The following is a 17,393-nucleotide window of genomic DNA, read 5'->3' on the forward strand; positions in this document are numbered from 1 at the left end:
GTGGTCTTCCACAATCTGGCATACCTCAGTTGTGTTGGTCTACAGCTCCCATAATTCCTGGCCAGAATGTCCTGCCTGGAGCTGATGAAACCTGTAGTCAAACATGGGGGGGGGGGGGGGGGGGCAACTAGGTTGGGAAAGACTGTTGTGAGGCAATGGAAAACAATGGTTGTAAGTCTGAGTTCCACGCCAGACAAAATGCACAGATGGAAAAGGGAGAATCGGCAGCACATGTTCCAAAAGAAGCATCTGGCAAGGGGAATTTGCTCCATGAATAAGATCCTTGTAGCAAAATCAGCGAAGAGTTTTGTGGCACCTAAAAGTCTAATGCATTATTGCATGCACTTTTGTGGACACTTTATTTGATGTGTGAAGTATAATGGTAATTTAGGTCAGGTGATATTACACTGGTAAGCTAATTCATAAACTGATAAAAATGCATAATCCTGATTCAAGCCACAGATGACAGTTGAATTCCCTCCTAAATTTAGTTTGGAGGGATGAATAACTGCATCCAGTTATTCATTCTTAGATTAATTTCTCTCACAGGATTGTTGTGGAGATTAAAATGGAGTGGAGGAAGAGAATTATTCCTTGCAATTGGAAAAAAGGTGGGATATTAAAATAATAACCCTGTTTTTTTTTTTTAAAGTTATCTGAGCATGTGTGGTTTCGCACTTTAAACTCATTGCAGCATAGCACTAATATCCTTACAGGAATAAAATGGAGTTTACTTCTGCTGCTCTGATACAAAATAAATTCCATAGAAGCTAATAAGGCCATCGGGTCCAACCCCCTGCTCAGTGCAGGACTCCAAGTTAAACCATCCCTAACAGACTGCTGCTCAGCTGCATTTTGAATGTCTCCAACGTGGAAGAACCCACGATCTCCCTAAATCTTATTTTCTTTAAGCATAAATAAAATGAACGTTTGTAACAATGGATGAGCCTGGCAGGCCACCCCTCAGCAGGTTCATGCCTTTCAATATTTAAAATATTTTAGGCTCCTGTGCATGCGGGCGCGCGCATATGCCCACAGCTATTAGGTGGACCCTAACCAACAACACTATCAACGACGGTCAACAGGAGCTTTGCGGCTTGAGTTAAAGAGAGCCGGGATTTCCTTTCAGATTAGCGATGAGTGGGGGAAGATTAGCAGCAGTTTACGCGCTCGAGTGCCTCGCCAAGGGCGTCAGGCTCGCTGGGCCGTACGTGGGCGGGCTGATGGCGGGCGCCCGAAGCCCCGGGCGGGATCTGGGCCCCTCCTCGGCGCGGGCCCACAGTTGCTCTTTTAAGGCGTCCCCTCGGCGCGGGGCTGGCGTTGCCCGTTTAAGGCCTCGCCAGCTGTGTGCTGGGTGTGGAGCTGCGGCGAGGCCGGGCTGCCCGGCTCCTCGGGGCACACGGGAAGGAGGCACGTACACCCGGCGCGATGGCGGAGAAGCGGGTGTCGCGCTGGTACTTCGGGGGCCTGGCCTCGTGCGGGGCGGCCTGCTGCACCCACCCGCTGGACCTGCTCAAGGTGCGCCGGGGCGGCGGCGGGGCGGGGGGCGGGAGAGAGCCGGGGAGCGGGGCGTCCCACGTCGGCCGGCGCCGGGTCGTTGGGCCGCCTAGGCCCCTGGGCTCGCCTTGCCGGCCTCCTGCTGCGCTCCCGGCTCCTCTTGCCGTATCTGGTGCTCCTCCCCTCCAGACCTTGTACGGGGCTGAGCACCGCGTGCTCCTTCGCAGCGGATTGCCCGGGAAAGCCGCTCCTGGCAGGCGAGGGGGCTGAGCAGCAGCCAGGTCTCTGGAGCAGCAGCAGCGGCGGCAGATCCCCCCTGTCCCCCTGCCGCCAAAGGCGCTTCCGTCGAGGGCAGCCGTACAAGAGTTGCATGGAGAGGAGAAGAAAGCCCCAAAGACACCTGTCACCATGGAGGCTGTCCCATATAGGCAGCAGCTTCCTCCTTCCCCTCCTTCTCGTGGCTGCCCCCTCTCTGCCATCTTGACTCTGTGGCTACGAGGAAGTGCTCGGCCCGCCCCACAGCAGGCAAGCACTTTGGCGTCCGCCGTTTCCTGGCATGAGACCCTGGCCATGGTTGGCCCGCTCTTCCTGGCACCGTCCAGTGTCTCGTTTCCTAGGCAGAGTAGACTGGCATCTGATCCTGTGCCCTGCGGGGCCTGGAGTTCCTGGCTCGTTCCCAGGAAGCAGTGCCGACTAGCAGCATGGCTGCGACAGCCCTTCCGTTGTCATGGCCAGCAGGCTGCCCTGTAGATAAAGTGATCTCGTCAGTCCTGGTAAAACAGGTGTAGTCTGTGTAGTTTCTGCTGCCTTTGAGCATCTGGTTCCATGGTTCAAGTTCTGTCTCTTGAGATAAAGGCTAAAGTCAGTGAGCCACATCTTGTGGGATGAAGTTGAGGTTTGCAGAAACCTAAGTACCTGTTCAGCCTAAGCTTTTCATCATATCGATTCCCCCAAAGTGACATTCACTCATTAATTAATTAATTAATTAATTTCATTTCTGTTCCTTCCAGTAACTGAAGCTCGTTGGGCAGTTGACAGCAATTTATATTAAAATACAAAAATGCAATACAATAAAACAGCAGAACATTTCAATACAACATGGCATCTTGTGCTCAAGAGCAGAAACACAGAGGGGGAAAAGAACCATCTAAAGCCATTGGGCAAAATAATTAAGAATCTCTCTCTCCCAATCTCAGGAGAAACATGGCTCGAATGAACAGATATGAGGAGTTTCCAGAATATACAAAAAGAAGGAATGCTGATAAATTATTTTGAGTCAGAAGCTTTACTGTCCTGACACTGATAACTTTCTGCCTCTTGTTTCTAAATGTGGAGAATAAGAGAGAATTCAACTTGTGATATTGATGAACAGGCAGACATATCAGAAGGGAGGAGAAAAAGGAGCAGTCCCATCAGGGTTAAACAACATGCTTTAGAGAATTGCAAATAAAACTTCTGGAAGTGGGGGAAACATATGTTTGCCCTATTGATTGTGGCTAGTTGGACATTATAGAAGCTGCAGTCTGGCAAATCTGGAAGACGCCTGGTTGGAGAAGGCTGGTAAACAACTGTGTCTGTTGCTGAATTTCGACCTCCCTCATAATAGCCTCATTTTACCTAGGACTGGCACTTACAGAGTGAAATCAAGTGACAAAACGCAGTCCACAGAATACTTGGGAGCTGATAGTGAGAGAATGAACAGGTTAAACTGACTAATCCAGAAATGCAGCTTGTTTTGGAGAAGTGTTTCTGGGGTTCTGGAGCTTCTGTGTCCAGCCACAAGTGTCCAGAGACTGTCTTGTTTGTGGCTCTAACTGCTGCAAAATCCTGTTCTCGCTCCATTTGCCTTGTTCTAAGCCTTAGGCGTACTTCCCATGGTGCTGCATGGCAGAACATTCTTTTCCCTTGTAATGGGCTGGCACATAAATGCCAGCATGAAAATGCTAACCCTCCAGATTCCTGCAGATTCAGCCTCCATCACTGCCCCCTCCCTCCTCGCCTGGGCCTGCCAGCTGCCCGATGAGCAAATTCCAGCTCCATCCTCCACAAGAGTTCTTAGAACTGCCGCTGACTGCCCTATCCTGGCACTGTCTGCCACCTTGCTGCCCTCTTGTGGCAGCCAGTCTTTCTGCAGCAACAGCTGATGTGGACATCGATCCGGTTTGCTTTGAGCCACTTCTTAAAGGTGGAGAGAGCAAATCTTAGTGTTTCCTTTATGAGCTACAAGCCTCCAGATGTTCAGAAGGCATTGCGGAACTATTCCATCTTTAACTCCTTAGCAGATTTTCAGTGGTTAGAAAAAAAGATGGAAGAAATGGGGGGACTAAGAGGGGTACAAGTACAAGGCAACAGTGTCTGCATCTACAGTGTCTGTATGTTTGAGAATGAGGCAGGTTGATGGCATAATAAAAAGCCTCAACTGGAAGCTTGCCAGGACTCTAGAAAAACTTTTGCCAACTTAGTGCCATTCAGACATTTTGGACTTCACCTCCCCTCAGCCTCAGTAAGCATGGTAAGTGGTCAGGAATGCTGGGAGCTGTTGTTCAAAATAGAAGTCCCCTGCAAGCTACTTGCTTGGATTCCTATCCCATCTTATAAGCAATGGGGTGGCCTAAGGCTGGTGGTAGAGGCGGAGGTGTCAGCAGTGCTGCTTTCTCCTTATGCCCAGTGCCACCACCTCCGCCTCCTGTTCTTGATCCTTCTGCTGGAGGAAGGCTGCCAAGAGCTTTGATTTTTATCAGTTCGTGGCCTTTTACCTAGATTTTTGATGTGGGTACACTATAAACATCAGCTGCACCACTGAAAGACCTGGGAGTTTGCATGTGGGAACTACTGCTGCGGAACAGTTTGAAGCTACAGATGTCGACAGGCTAACAGTTTTTGTGGATTTCTATAGAGCCCTTTGCTTTGTTTGGAACAGGTACCCTTCAGCGTCCAGAAATTAATTATACACGTGAGGCTATGAGATGACTATGCAGGATAGAGGATATTAACACAGCCTTGCTGGATCCAAGTAAGGCTCCATAATTCTGCTCATACAGTGATTAACCTGCCTGCTGGAAAACCACCTGAGTGCAGTAACATCCCCCCATCCGTGTTCCCTAGCAACTGGTCCTTGTAGGCATACTGACTCAGCTACTGGAGGCAGCAGATAGCCATGATGACTAGTATCTTCCATGAATTTGTCCATCCCCCTTTTAAAGCCATCCAAATTGGTACCCACCACTGTGTCTTGTGTAAGTGAATTCCATAGCTTAACTATGTACTATGTGAAGAAGTACTTTCTTTGATCTGTCCTGATTCTGCTTCATGAGCTAAGTCCAGGTTATAGTGTTATGAGAAACGGAGAAAATGTCTACCTCTCCCCTCTCTCCCCACCATCGATAATTCTGTGCACCTCTATCTTGTCTCCTTGCTGTAACTTTTCCTCGTAGTGGATTTGCTTTAGCCTCTTGACCATTTTGGTTGCCCTTCTTTGCCCTTTTTTCAATGCCACAACATGCTTTCTTGGTGCAGCGACCAGAATTACACGCAGCATTCTGAGTGTGGATGCACCATAGATTAGAGTGAATATGATTCTGGCAGTTTTATTTTCAGTTACCCTCCAAGTGGTGTCCAACATTTAATTTGCCTTTTTCATGGTTATCATACACAGGGTTGGCATTGTCATCAAGATGTTTACTGCAAACTCGAGATCTCTGTCTTGGTTCATCATGACTAACTCAGATCTCCTCAACCTATACGTGGAGTTGTGCATTACTTTGCACTTACTTACATTCAGCTGCATTTGCAATTTTGACATCCATTTACCATTATGGAGAGATCCTTTTAAAGCTCTTCATCATCCCTTTTTGTTATAAGTACCCCAAATGATTTGGTGTCACCAGCAAGCTTGGTCACGTCACTCTTATTTCCAGATCATTACAGATCATTTATTACTCATAAAGTTGAAAAGCATTGAACCTAATACAGAACCTGGTGGGACCCCACTGTTTGAATCCCTTCAGTGCGAGAATTTGCCATTTGTTCCCCTCTCTGCTCTGCCAAACTAGAGTGATGGTGGTGGCTGGCTGCCAGAGCTTGTCTGGTTCCAGATTCTGGGCAGAGGAGCCAGATAGTAAAATGCTTATATTGCAAACTCTTATGTTACTGGAGGACAGAGAGCTGGGAGTAGAACTGGAAAGAAGGTGTGAATGTTGGGGCTTGGGCGTAGGGAGCACATTTATGGCACAATCAAATGTGTGTTTGGACAGAAAAAAAAGTCTAACGGCCCCATAACTGGCTGGGGCATGCTGAGATTTGCTGGGCTTTTGTTGTCTAGACATGCATTGCATTGCATCCTTAATATTTTTTAAAGGATAGCCTTTTTTTCCAAGGACAAAAAAGTCCCTGGGAAAGAACCCCCCTCCATTTCCTCCCATTTTCCCACATCTTTAGTTCTGCAGAATTCTTTTTTTTAGAACTAAAGTAGTGTCTTGGAATCTAATGGGCAGTATCTTGCCCTGTTTGTACCTTCAAATGCAGATTTTCCAGCTACAGTTAAAATGAATTCCCACTTGTGTGTGTGTGTGTGGGGGGGCAACTTCAGAGACTTTCTGCATTGAAGATTAGGCATGCAGAAGTGCTGCAGCGGCTGCAGATGCCCTCCCAAGAATGAGGGGAGCCGAGCAAATCCATCTTAACCATTTGCCCTCTGTTTTTCTCCCCTAGGTCCATTTGCAAACCCAGCAGGAGGTGAAGATGCGCATGACAGGGATGGCGGTGCATGTGGTTCGCAGTGACGGCTTCCTCGCTCTCTACAACGGGCTTAGTGCCTCCCTTTGTCGACAGGTGAGCCTTACCCTGCCGCCAAGATGCGTGCTGCAGTCCATTCAGTCCAGATCCAGGGGAGGAGGGCTTCACATGCCAGCTCTCCGCTCCATCCTTGCCTGTGGGAGACCTGCCCCTTCTCCCAGTATCTCCCCAAGACCCGGCTGTGCCACAGATTCAGCACTGGGACGCATTCAGCCTCGCGACCAAATCTTTGTGACTTCTGCAGTCCTGCATCGTCTCTGAAAGTGGCGGGCAAGTCTGCCAAAGCTGCAGCAGAATTCCTGCAGAACAGGGCTGATGGAGTGCGCAGGCGGGACAGTCCAGCGGCCTCGGCCATCTGGCGAGATCAAGTGGGGTCTGGCCGCGGGAATTTCAGAAACGGAACCAGCAGACTCCCTCCTGAGCCTGTGGGATGAGGACACACTGGGGGCAGCAGCAGTCTTCCAGTTGCTTCCGCTTCCTCCGTGTGCTGGTCCTCCAGCGGCACTGGCCGGTCGCAGCGCTCACCTGTCCCGCGCGCCGTCTCTGCTGCTACTTCCCCAGAGCGCTTGTGCATCCCCGGGCCCTGCAGGCAGCTCCAGAGCAGGGCCAGCTGATGGTTCTGCTGCCGCGGTTGGGCAGCCCAAAGGGGCCGCATGTGAATCTCGTTCCAGCTGTGGGTCTCGTTCCTGGGCCAAAGCTGCATCCCGCTGTAGCAACTAGGAAGCAGGCAGATAGGGAGAAGTTGGTTTCCCTTGGGGCCTTGCCTTCAGGAAAGACTTCCGGGCCAGCCCCTCCACTCAGTGCCCTCCGGGTGGCAGTCGTGCTGGACTGCAGCTGCCGTCCCTCCCGGCCAGGCTGGGGTGAGCGTGAGGAGCAGGAGCAGGCTGTCGCTGCCAGGGCGTGTGTGTCTTATGCTCGGGGGTGCGAGGGCTGCAGCCGCATGTGCAAGAGGCGCAGCCGCCACAGGCAGGCAGGGTCAGGGCATGAGCATGTGCCTCTTTCTGCTTCCTCAGATGACGTACTCCCTCACCCGCTTTGCCATCTATGAGACCGTGCGGGACCGCTTGAGCCAGGGGGCCCAGGGGCCCATGCCCTTCTACCAGAAGGTGCTGCTAGGTGCAGTAGGAGGTGAGCCGGGATGCGGCGAGGGCAGGCTGACGGGCCCGCCCAGGAGAGGCCGCGCAGCCCACTTTCACCCGCCGTTCTCTGATTGCAGGTTTCACGGGTGGGTTCGTGGGGACCCCGGCTGACATGGTGAATGTCAGGTCAGTGTCCACCCCCCCTTTCTCTGTGGCTGCGCAAGACCTTTCCCCGCTTGAAAGCTCAATCTGCTTGGTTTGCCTGGCGCTGGGAGGGGATGGGAAGCGAAGGAGGAGCATCTGTGTGGCACAGCGCTGCCCCTGATATCCCATGTGCCTCTCCGCGACTTACCTCACCGGGAGCAACCGGGGTGGTGGGGCACTGAGGGCTTCTCTCTCTCCCAGGCACTTGACTGTTGTAACCCTCCTTTTTCCAGGATGCAGAATGATATGAAACAGCCGGCACACCTGCGGCGCAAGTGAGTGTCCAGTGGGAGAGGCAAAGAAAAATACTGGGGAGGAGAGGGGCACCCCCCACCCCTTGAAAGCCTGTACTGAAGATCGTGTGTTTGCCGCACTCCTCCAGGGATGGCCCTCTGGTGGTACCCAAGAGTTGGGATGTCCGTTCCGCCACGGCTTTAGTTTCATAGCACTCACTCTGGAACTCCCTATGAGTACAAATTAGATTGGTGTCGAGCCTGCTCCCATTTTGGCCCCTGTAGAAAGAACACCTTCCCCAAAAGGCATATCCAGGAAGGAATTCTTGTCCTCTGCCTTGTCTTTGTGCATCACTTAGAAATCTCATTCATGCAAATGATTCATACATCTTGTAAATGAATGTAGCCCTCTTTAGGGGCTGCACTGAAACTGTATAACTACGGAGAGAGGAGCAGCATCCAGTAAAAGAAGATGCATTTTTGAAGCAGGCTGGCCCTCCTGGCAATAAAATCCAACAAGCTTCCTGGAGCCACACACACACGCAACTGAAGCTGCCGTGCTGGCCAGCCGTGTGCGGGTGCAGTGCGGCAGATGCGAGCGGCGGTTCAGCTGAGACAGGTTCAGGCTGCTGACTGGGCTTTCCTTGTTCCCCAGCTACTCGCACGCTCTGGATGGGTTATATCGGGTGTTCCGTGAAGGTAAGAACTGCATTGCTGCACGGCAGAGCTAGATTGTACTTCTGAGCGACTTCATGGGTGAGGAGGGTGAATAAGGTGAATGGACATGAATTTGCTCCTTTGATATAGGAGGTAGGTTTGGGGTGCAGTCCTGGGCCACAGGTGGCAGATGGGAGGGAGCGGTGCCTTGGGAACAAGAAATCATTCAGAGGCAAAAGCCTTGGCCATGAAGTTGCAGGCTGTGTGCGCACATGCACATCTGCACGCATGCATGTGCTCACAGGAGGCTGCTCATAATGACCCACGTTGTGGCCAGTGACTTTCCATGCTTGCCCCGTATTTGAAGATGTGGTCTTGGCCGCTGCACCTTAGGAGAGGCAATGGGAGTGTGAAGGAATTTGTGGATCTGGAATGCACTGGAAGAGCTCCAGGTATAAAAGTTCGGCCGCACCCTTGGCTTTTACTTTATTTATTTAAAACTGTCTTGTACCGTCCCATCACTGACGTCTCGGGATGGTTCACAACCACATTAATAAAATAGAATTAAAACAGAAGTAAGAGTAAGAATAGCACAGCATCTGATGTGAGGTATAAAATCACAAATTACAACAAATTGGCTGTTAAAAATTAGGATGAGCGTGCAGAATCCTGGGCTCAGGGAGAGGAGAGGCTGCAAAGGTTGTTCCTTCAAGTCTAGGGAGGGCGGATAAGACCTGCTCCCGCTGCCTCTATTGCCAGTGCTAGTGTGGGTAGCTTCCCACTCCCAGAATCGAGGAGAAGGGAACAGCAAGCCTCAAAGGCACAACGCAGCCTGCCCTGGTCCCTCTCCAGTGTGGCTTCCTCCTAAGTGAGTGTCACAGAATGGCCAGCAGAGCTGTCTGGGACTCCAGGCGCCCTCTTCACTCGGCGAGGTCACGGAAGAGCACAGATACACAGCCTGGAACTAGCCAGGAGCAGCAGTCTCCACCCCTCTCCCTGTGGGAGTGGACGGGATGTATGGCCTTCCAAAGTATGGCGAGTGATCCATTAACCAGATCTGCCCTTGACTTCCAACCCGTGGGCCTCCAAACAAAAACACAAAAAAAACCTGCTGAAATGTTTGAGGTCAACAGCCTAAACCTAATCAAAAGGAGCGTCCCTGTGCTTGTCCTGCATGTTCTTCCTGGTCAGTTCCAATCACACCACTGGGGGTGACAGAGCTGCTGCGGGTGAGGAGGGGGAAGGCCCAATGAACTGAGCGACTATTTTGCAGAAGGAGGAAAACACTCTGAGTGATTCTGAAAAACCACACATTTACTTAGAGCTAAGCATTTACTAATACAAAAACGAAATTGCTTATTACTACTTGTGAAATGACAAAAATAACCCAGACCCCAAAACCATAGTATTTAAACATTTTTTATCCAAAGCAAACATTAATTAGAAAATTCTGCCATATTATTAAAATGCCAGTGTCATATTTCTGCATTAACTAAAGAGTGTTTTTTTTTTAATTAATGGGGTTCTAAAATGCTGCCCACTAGATTACTGTGAATATGCCTTAAACCATGTCAAGTTCATCTACTGGGAATGTTTCCATGTAAAAAATAGAGTCTGTTTTTTAAAATGGGGATTTTAGCAGTAAGAAAAAGATAAAAAAGCACTAGGAAAAAACATGGGAGGATAGTAAATGGATGACGAAGGATATTTCTCAGTGCTAGGCTCCTGACACTACCAGTCACAATTTATCATGCAGTTTTTCCCTCCTTTCCTCATTAATGGATTTTTTTAAAAGAAAAAAGAAGAGGTGGAGAAACACAGAGGAGTTAAAAATTGAAGGCGAGGTTGTTATAGACCCACAATGTAATTCTGTGAATTGAGACAGAGCAATTGCAAAATAAAAGCGTCATCTCAAAGTACCTGATGTTGTGGGAACCCTTTATAAAATAGGCATGGCAATTCTACCCTAAAGCTCTATTGTGCAGTCCCATATCCATTGCTGCTGGCAACGTTATATTTAAAAGCCAGCTCCTGGCACAGCTTGGAGAATGCTTCTGTATCAGCCAGTCCTCTCCCTTGCTGATTAATTTCTGTGGTTGTCTCTCCCCCACAGGCATCTAATGGAAGCAGTTATTTTTCCTGCTGCTCTGCCAACTTATTTGTTTGCTTCAAATCTTTCAGCCTTGAGTGCATTATCGTGATTAGGCATCACTGTCTTACATTACAATGGCACCTTATCAGGGCTTTTTTTAATCTTCCTACTCTGGCCAAAAGTCTAGCTGTTTCATACACTTTAAAACCAGCCTGTGATTGAATTCAGAGAAGCCATGTATTGATTTGCTCCGCTCCCCAGGGCACCCTCCTAAATGACATCCTGAAAGCATTCCTCTGTCTTTGGGAGCAGAAGAATAGGTGCTCCCAGGCAAGGGCTTGGGGGTGGGAGAGCGGGCCTGTCAAAGAGAAGTTCCTGGGCAGAAAGCCCAGCTCCTCCTAGACCTGGATGCCGGGACAAGTTTGGGGGTCAGCACCCAGGCAAAGAGGCTGATGGGAATTCTTGCTCTGCAAATGTCATGCCCTGCTCCCTTTTGCCTTTGCAGAAGGGTTGAAGAAATTGTTCTCAGGGGGAACAATGGCATCAAGTCGAGGGGCCCTGGTTACCGTCGGACAGGTAGGAACCACACTTTGTCAGAGTTGTCTGTGTTTGCACAGCTGAATACATCCTCACATAATTGTTGTAAACCACCAAGAGAGCTCCGGGTATGGTGTGCTGTAAACATGTTTCTATTGTTATTTTAATACATTGGTTTAATGACATTTGATTGTTCCGTAAGCTGCCTGGACAACCATTTTTGGCTTAGAAAGGCAATGCACAAATGAAATAAATATTATAGACGGTGTATGCATGCATCCAGCTAGGTATATCACCACCATAAAGCATGCGGAGCTTCTGCAGCAGCCTTCCATCACCTGGTGCTCACCAGGTTTTTTGGATGAAGGATTCCTAACCACCAGCCACGCTGGCAGGGGCTGATGCCCCAGACATCTGGAGGGCACTAGGCTGGGGAAGGCTGCCCTACATAGATGCCTCATTTGGAATACACATATGAATGTTTGACTTCTTGTCTTGTTACCTGTGGAGGAGAAATAGGAGTTAGTGGAAGTTCTGTCCTGAATCACTGAGGTGCAATAGAAGAATCACCTCCTCTGCAGATGCTGTGGATGAAACATGGAACTGACAACCACCTTTTCTCGTGGGAGGACATAGATAAGCTGTTCTAGGACAGCCGTGTTCAGAAGGAAGTGTGTGTGCGCCAAATCTGCGGGCAGCACTGGTACGCACAGCACATTCAGTGTCACCCTGACTTTGGAGCCCGTCTTACCATCTTCCACTTCTTTACAGCTCGCCTGCTATGACCAGGCTAAGCAGTTGGTCCTTGGAACTGGCTTGCTCTCCGACAATATTTTTACCCATTTCCTGTCCAGCTTTATTGCTGTAAGTGTATCTCTGGATGGGGTGCTGGGCCAGGGAGATGGGGGAGTGCCTGTCTTTGATGGGGGTTGCAGCTGCTGGTCCTCTTAGATGTAAAGATTATGACATTCCGTCCGCTGCCTCAGGAAGATACAGGTCCAAACCCAGCTCCACAGGATTGCTGAGGCTAAAGTGAAGGTACCAAACCCTTTCCTTCGGGGGCCTCAGCCTGAACTGCAAACCTGATGAGTTCATGGTTTTAATGCAGAATTGTCCAGCGATTCAGCCATGGGAGCAATCTAATTTTGCAAGGCAGCAGTAGTTGAACAGACCCGCACGAGCAGTGGTCCACCAAGCCAAACACAATACAGGACAGGCAACCTCCTGTTTTTGCTTCTTGGGTGAGGCTGCAGAACTGAGGCGTGTATATGCCTGTCGGTCGCCACAGCTGGCTGAGGGCTGTGTCTCGCCTTGGAGGGCCGTTAACTGCTCAGGCCTGAACAAGACCACTAAGGACACAACTGCTATGAAATGCCTGCGTAGTCTCAGTAGTGTGGCTGTTTGGAAGCAATGCAGATTGTGAACGCTCTACCTCAAGATTGGTGAAGGTGGGGAGAGAGCAAGATTTGAGAGAGAGGCAAGAAATACAGACAGTGCAGAGCAGACGAGGGTGTGATGGTCCTGAGAGGATTTGCAAAAGAAGAAGGGTTATGGGGGGTTTTCAAGGGAAAGGGAGAATTCCTTAGATAGATGGGCGAGGTTGTTTCTTCCAGTTTTCTTGAGCACGAGGTAGCAGAAGCACTAGAGGGCACCATAGATTCCCATTCCTCCTGGGTGGGTCACTTGAGAAGCTGGCATGGCGGTCCCATTTGATCTGCTCCCTGGCTGAAAATGGGTGACCGTTCATCATGTTGTAATTTCATTTACTGTAACTGCTTGGTAAGCCAGTTGCCCCAGTGATGAAGACGGTCCTGCTGTTCACCTGATGATTCACTAGATTTCTAATCGAGTCCTGGAGACATGATCAGATTTTCTTCAGCATTTGGCAAGGCAAGATAGGTGGCCAGCTGGCCTAAGAGTCATGTGCAGGCCATTTCATAAGTCATCCTCTGTAGTCATCCCCACACCCACCCCAGCGGATACACCCCTCGCCCGTAGCCCAGCATCTCAAAAAGTCTGCTGTCTCTTCCCGCCCTCTTGCCCCCAATTCCTAACTGCAGGGGGGATGCGCCACATTCCTGTGTCAGCCCTTGGATGTGCTGAAGACACGGCTTATGAATTCCCAGGGCGAGTATCGGGTGAGTGATCCATGGCTGCCCAGCCTGCCAGCCTCTTCCTCTTGCTGCCTGCATTCAGCATCTCTGGCCTTCTGCCTGCTTTGCCACCGCTGCGGTGGCTTGGCTCATCCCCCGACTTCTGAGGAGCATCTTGGCTGCTGCAGTTCGACATCAGTCTGTGACAGCCAGAGACTGAGCAAGAGGAACAGCGAGCGTGGAATGTACTGACCTTACTCTGTTTGTTGTTTGTTTCTGGTCCCAGGGTGTCATGCACTGTGCAATGGAGACTGCCAGGCTTGGACCATTGGCTTTTTACAAGGTAATGCGGGAGGAGCAGGCACAGCCATGGGCAATTGTGCCAAGCAGACGAGGTACACAACTCAGACAGTGGGCCTTCCAGCCTTGCAGTGATTATTTCTGGTTCCTCCTATGTTCCTGCTGTTCCGAGGACCAGGAGCCATATGCCTTCCATCTGGTTGCTTCCTTTCACCCAAGATGGCTTCAGATGGGAAGATGTGTCAGCCTTGCAGTTGCTGCTTCCCCGCACCCCTTACCCCACTGTTGCAGCCCCATGCCAAGCAGCTTTGCTTTGAGGACAAGGGCAAGCAAGCTGCACGAGATAAACTGCTTCAGGAATTGGCTTCCGGCAGAGCCCTGCCTGCTCTGAAGCTAGATCAAACCTGGCCATGCACCAACCAGCTTCCTCTTTTTCAAGCATCACCTTCCCTTCCCAGGTTAGGAGTTGTCAAGAGTAGGTCTTCACTCCTTGGCCAAGTCTCTGAAGTTGCCAGAATCTGATCCCTCCTTTTTTCTCTTCCAGGGCCTGGTTCCGGCTGGCATCCGGCTGGTCCCTCACACCGTGCTCACGTTTGTCTTCCTGGAGCAGCTGCGCAAATATTTTGGAATCAAAGTACTGGCCTGAGAAGGAAAGGCCCACCTAGTTAAAGACAGAAAAGATGGCCAGGGGCAGGCAGGGCTAAGAGTCTGGAAAGTGGGATTCTCCCCATGCCTGGGCACCGGCACGATCCCTTGTCAAGGTGCCACAGTCATACAGTGTCCCCCTAAGTGCCATGGCACCAGCAGATGCCTTGCAGAATGCCCCTTTCCAGTGCCTGACAGTGTCGCAATCCCTGGGCAATCATTCCATGTCATGTGGCGCCTGATGGCAGAACAGCCAGTCGGCATTTTCTGCTCCGGTGCCCAGCAGCAGGGAGCAGCCCGCCTCCCGATGCCTTTCTCCTACGCCCAGCAACCTGCCGAAGCCTCTGCCCCCACCCATTAGTGCCACAGCACTCCCGCCGGGGCTGTACTCCTGCAGGTGCCCCGGCATTCCTCTCCTACCTCCCGACAGCCACACTACGCCCGTGTCTAGCAGCCAGCATTCCAGCAGCACACCGCCATCTTCCTCCCCGGCGCTCGGCATGTGGGGCCTGCAGGACGGGGCTGCCGCCCTTCCGTGCCACTGATGCTGTTCCTCGCCTTTCCCCACTCTGCCTCCCAGGCCATTTCCATTTTGTCATCTGTTGCCATAGCTTTGCTTTGCAGGGGCAGTAGATGCCTCCCAGCCATCTCGCCCTGCTGGGCACCCCTGCATGGAAGAATGTTGAGGTCCGTGCATTGTGATGTCTCTGTCCACTTTTCGCTGTTTACAGTAAGAGTACAGTGAGCTGGAAAAGCAGTTCTGGTAGCTGCTGAGGGCTGCTCATAGCAATACCCCAGCAAGGCATCCTCTTTTTTGCCCCTCAGTGACCCAGATTCTTACACCCTTTTTTGAAACAAGACTCCTCTCTACATCCAGCCTGTGCCCTTTTTCCTACCTCAGTCTCCTCTTACCCTCAGGTCTCCCATCAGCGGGAGAGGTGGTTCCGGGTATCTTTACTCTTTGTGACTAGAAGTAGCACAGGGAAAGTAACCGGTGCCACCTAATCCAGCTGCGCAGCAGGCCGGGCATCTCTTGCCTGCTGCTTTCACCTTCCACCTTATTCAGCCAAAGCCTCCTGAAGCCAAAGTGCCCCATCTAGACCTCCTACCTACCAATGAGAGCAGAAAGCCAGCCTCTGTGGCCAGGCCAGGCCAGCTAGCAAGAGGCCTGGTAGGCAACCCAGGCAGACTGACCTTTCTAGTCCCTTGTGCTGTCTCTCCTGTAACCTAGATGAGCCGGGTGGCTGCCTCTTTAACTGTGGGCGTGAGAGGGGAGAAGGGCATGGGGGGAGGGGGGAGGACTTGGTGGGTGCCTGGAAGTGCCGTACTTCAGTTAGCCTAGGACAATCCATGTTGTGCCCGAGGGACAGACTCCGGTTGCCAGGCAGGAGGCCCTCAGTTTACTCGGGCACCTTGAGTAAGGCCCATTTTCCACCTGGGTCTCTATGCTGTGCCTGCCCAACTTCTTCTCTGAGCCATTTGGGAGCGTTGGAGGAAGCCCTGGAGGCTGTCAAGTCTCTGGGTTGCCTTGCGGTACTGTGATGTCAAGACCCTGTTGTAGCACTGATTCGCTGTCATTTCTTATGCCTCTGGATCCGGCCCACCCTGGGCCTTGCCTGGCGAAGGGAGGGTTGTGTCCTCTGCCTGTCCCTTCGTGCTGCTGGCTTTGTTGCCCACCTGCTCACCCACTGGCACAGAGAAGGCCTTCCTGCCATGTGTGAAGCATCATTCCAGAGGGTGGTGACCCTGTGGGACCTAAGAACCAGAACAAGTGATCAGCACTTTTGTAATCATGATAATAAAGTGATTGTGCAAAGCAGGCGTTGCTTGTTTCTGGACACCAATTCCTTTGAAATATATCATGTGACTCTCAGGTTACATTCTGCAAATTCAGGATGCTGGGAGATTTGTATACTGCATTTTGGAATCCCCAATTGTACAATCTTAGCACAAAATTTATCGCACTGATAAATATTGGAGTTGCAGTGAGAAGTTTGATTAGCTTGAGTGGCAGCTTGTTATTGGAGTTAATTCTTCAAAGCTAAGGAAATGTTTCAGCCATTTGTCATTTTAAATCATCTTAAAAGTGAAATAGCAAGTTTGTGGTGTGGGTAACATTTCTTTTATAGCAGAAAGGGGAGGTGGGGGAAGGCACTGATAATGCAAGTTCTCTTCCCTTCAGTAGCTGTACCATGGTCATCCTGTGTGCTTGGGAAAGAAGGGGATAAGGGCCAATCCTTTTCAGCTAAAGAATTTTAGGGGACTAGAGGAAGGAATGCATCTTTGAACAATGTGCCAGGATGTGTTCTAACAGCCAGGATGTGTTAAGCAGCCTTGCTTAACCTGGTGACTTCCAGATGTGTCGGACTTCATCACCCATAATCCCCAGTCAGCAGCCACACTGGTGGTTGTAGTCCAATGCATTTGCATTTGGAAGATGCCAGGTTGAGGAAGGCCACTTTGAGGGGGTGGCACTAATATGGCCTGGGAGGCAGTGTGTGTGAAAGAGCTACTCGTTGGCCAGCAAAATATCTCCTTTTGGCCCTCAAGGAGCTCCGGATAGTGGTGCCTGACTTGCTTTCGCTTTCCTTAGCAGCTCTGTACTTCTCCCACTCTGTATCTTACTAATGTGCCAGGAACTCAATGGAGAAAGTCCTTTATTTTGCACAGAAAGCCGCCTAAACTGACGAAGCGAGTTCACGGCCAGAGGTGCGGCGCGCTCACAGCGGCCTCTTGGCTTTGCTGCCTCTGGACAACGCTTGCTCGGTTCCTGGCTCTGGTCGCCGCGGGGAGGCCGCTGCGGGGTCGCGGGCCCTCCTCCACGTGGGCCCTGCAGGGCAGGCTGGCGAGCGGCGGGCTGCACCCGCGCTCCCGGGCGCCGCACATGCGCAGGCGGCGCCTAAGCCCCGGGTCCCGCTGCACTGCGCCGGCCAGCGCCAGCTACCCCTCGCCGCGCGGCTAGCACGGGAGGTGAGCCCGGGAAGCCCTAATTGGGCTGCAGAAGGCATTCAAGGGAAGTAAAAGCTCATCGCCTTAACAAGGCTTAATGATGTTTGGCAACAGCGAGGCTTTGTTCCTAGTGCTGCTTCTTGGGCTGAGCGCCAGAATCCCTAAGCCAGGGAAGAGAACAGCCTATGGACATTTTGGTGGGTGAGCCACACCGAGAAGCAGACTGCTAGGAATGAGGCCACCTTCCTCAGCCTGGTGCCCTCCGTGTGTTTTGGACTACAACCCCCATCATCCTGGCCGTGCTCGATGGTGG

General features: G+C 51.1%; 1 protein-coding gene across 1 annotated transcript; it reads left to right on the forward strand.

Moving 5' to 3' along the window:
• The first annotated feature begins 1,340 nt into the window (after window positions 1-1,340).
• On the forward strand, window positions 1,341-15,950 carry SLC25A10 (solute carrier family 25 member 10). Its single transcript, XM_044419899.1, has 11 exons — window positions 1,341-1,518; window positions 6,208-6,327; window positions 7,305-7,419; window positions 7,508-7,556; window positions 7,808-7,849; window positions 8,463-8,506; window positions 11,062-11,132; window positions 11,865-11,957; window positions 13,154-13,231; window positions 13,473-13,529; window positions 14,031-15,950. Exons 1-11 carry the CDS (start codon window positions 1,429-1,431, stop codon window positions 14,130-14,132), a joined length of 861 nt encoding a protein of 286 aa, XP_044275834.1. The 5' UTR covers window positions 1,341-1,428; the 3' UTR covers window positions 14,133-15,950.
• Window positions 15,951-17,393: the final 1,443 nt, after the last annotated feature.

Source organism: Varanus komodoensis, unplaced genomic scaffold, assembly GCF_004798865.1.
Source record: "Varanus komodoensis strain SLA01 unplaced genomic scaffold, ASM479886v1 scaffold11, whole genome shotgun sequence".
In the NCBI taxonomy this organism is placed as follows: domain Eukaryota; kingdom Metazoa; phylum Chordata; class Lepidosauria; order Squamata; family Varanidae; genus Varanus; species Varanus komodoensis.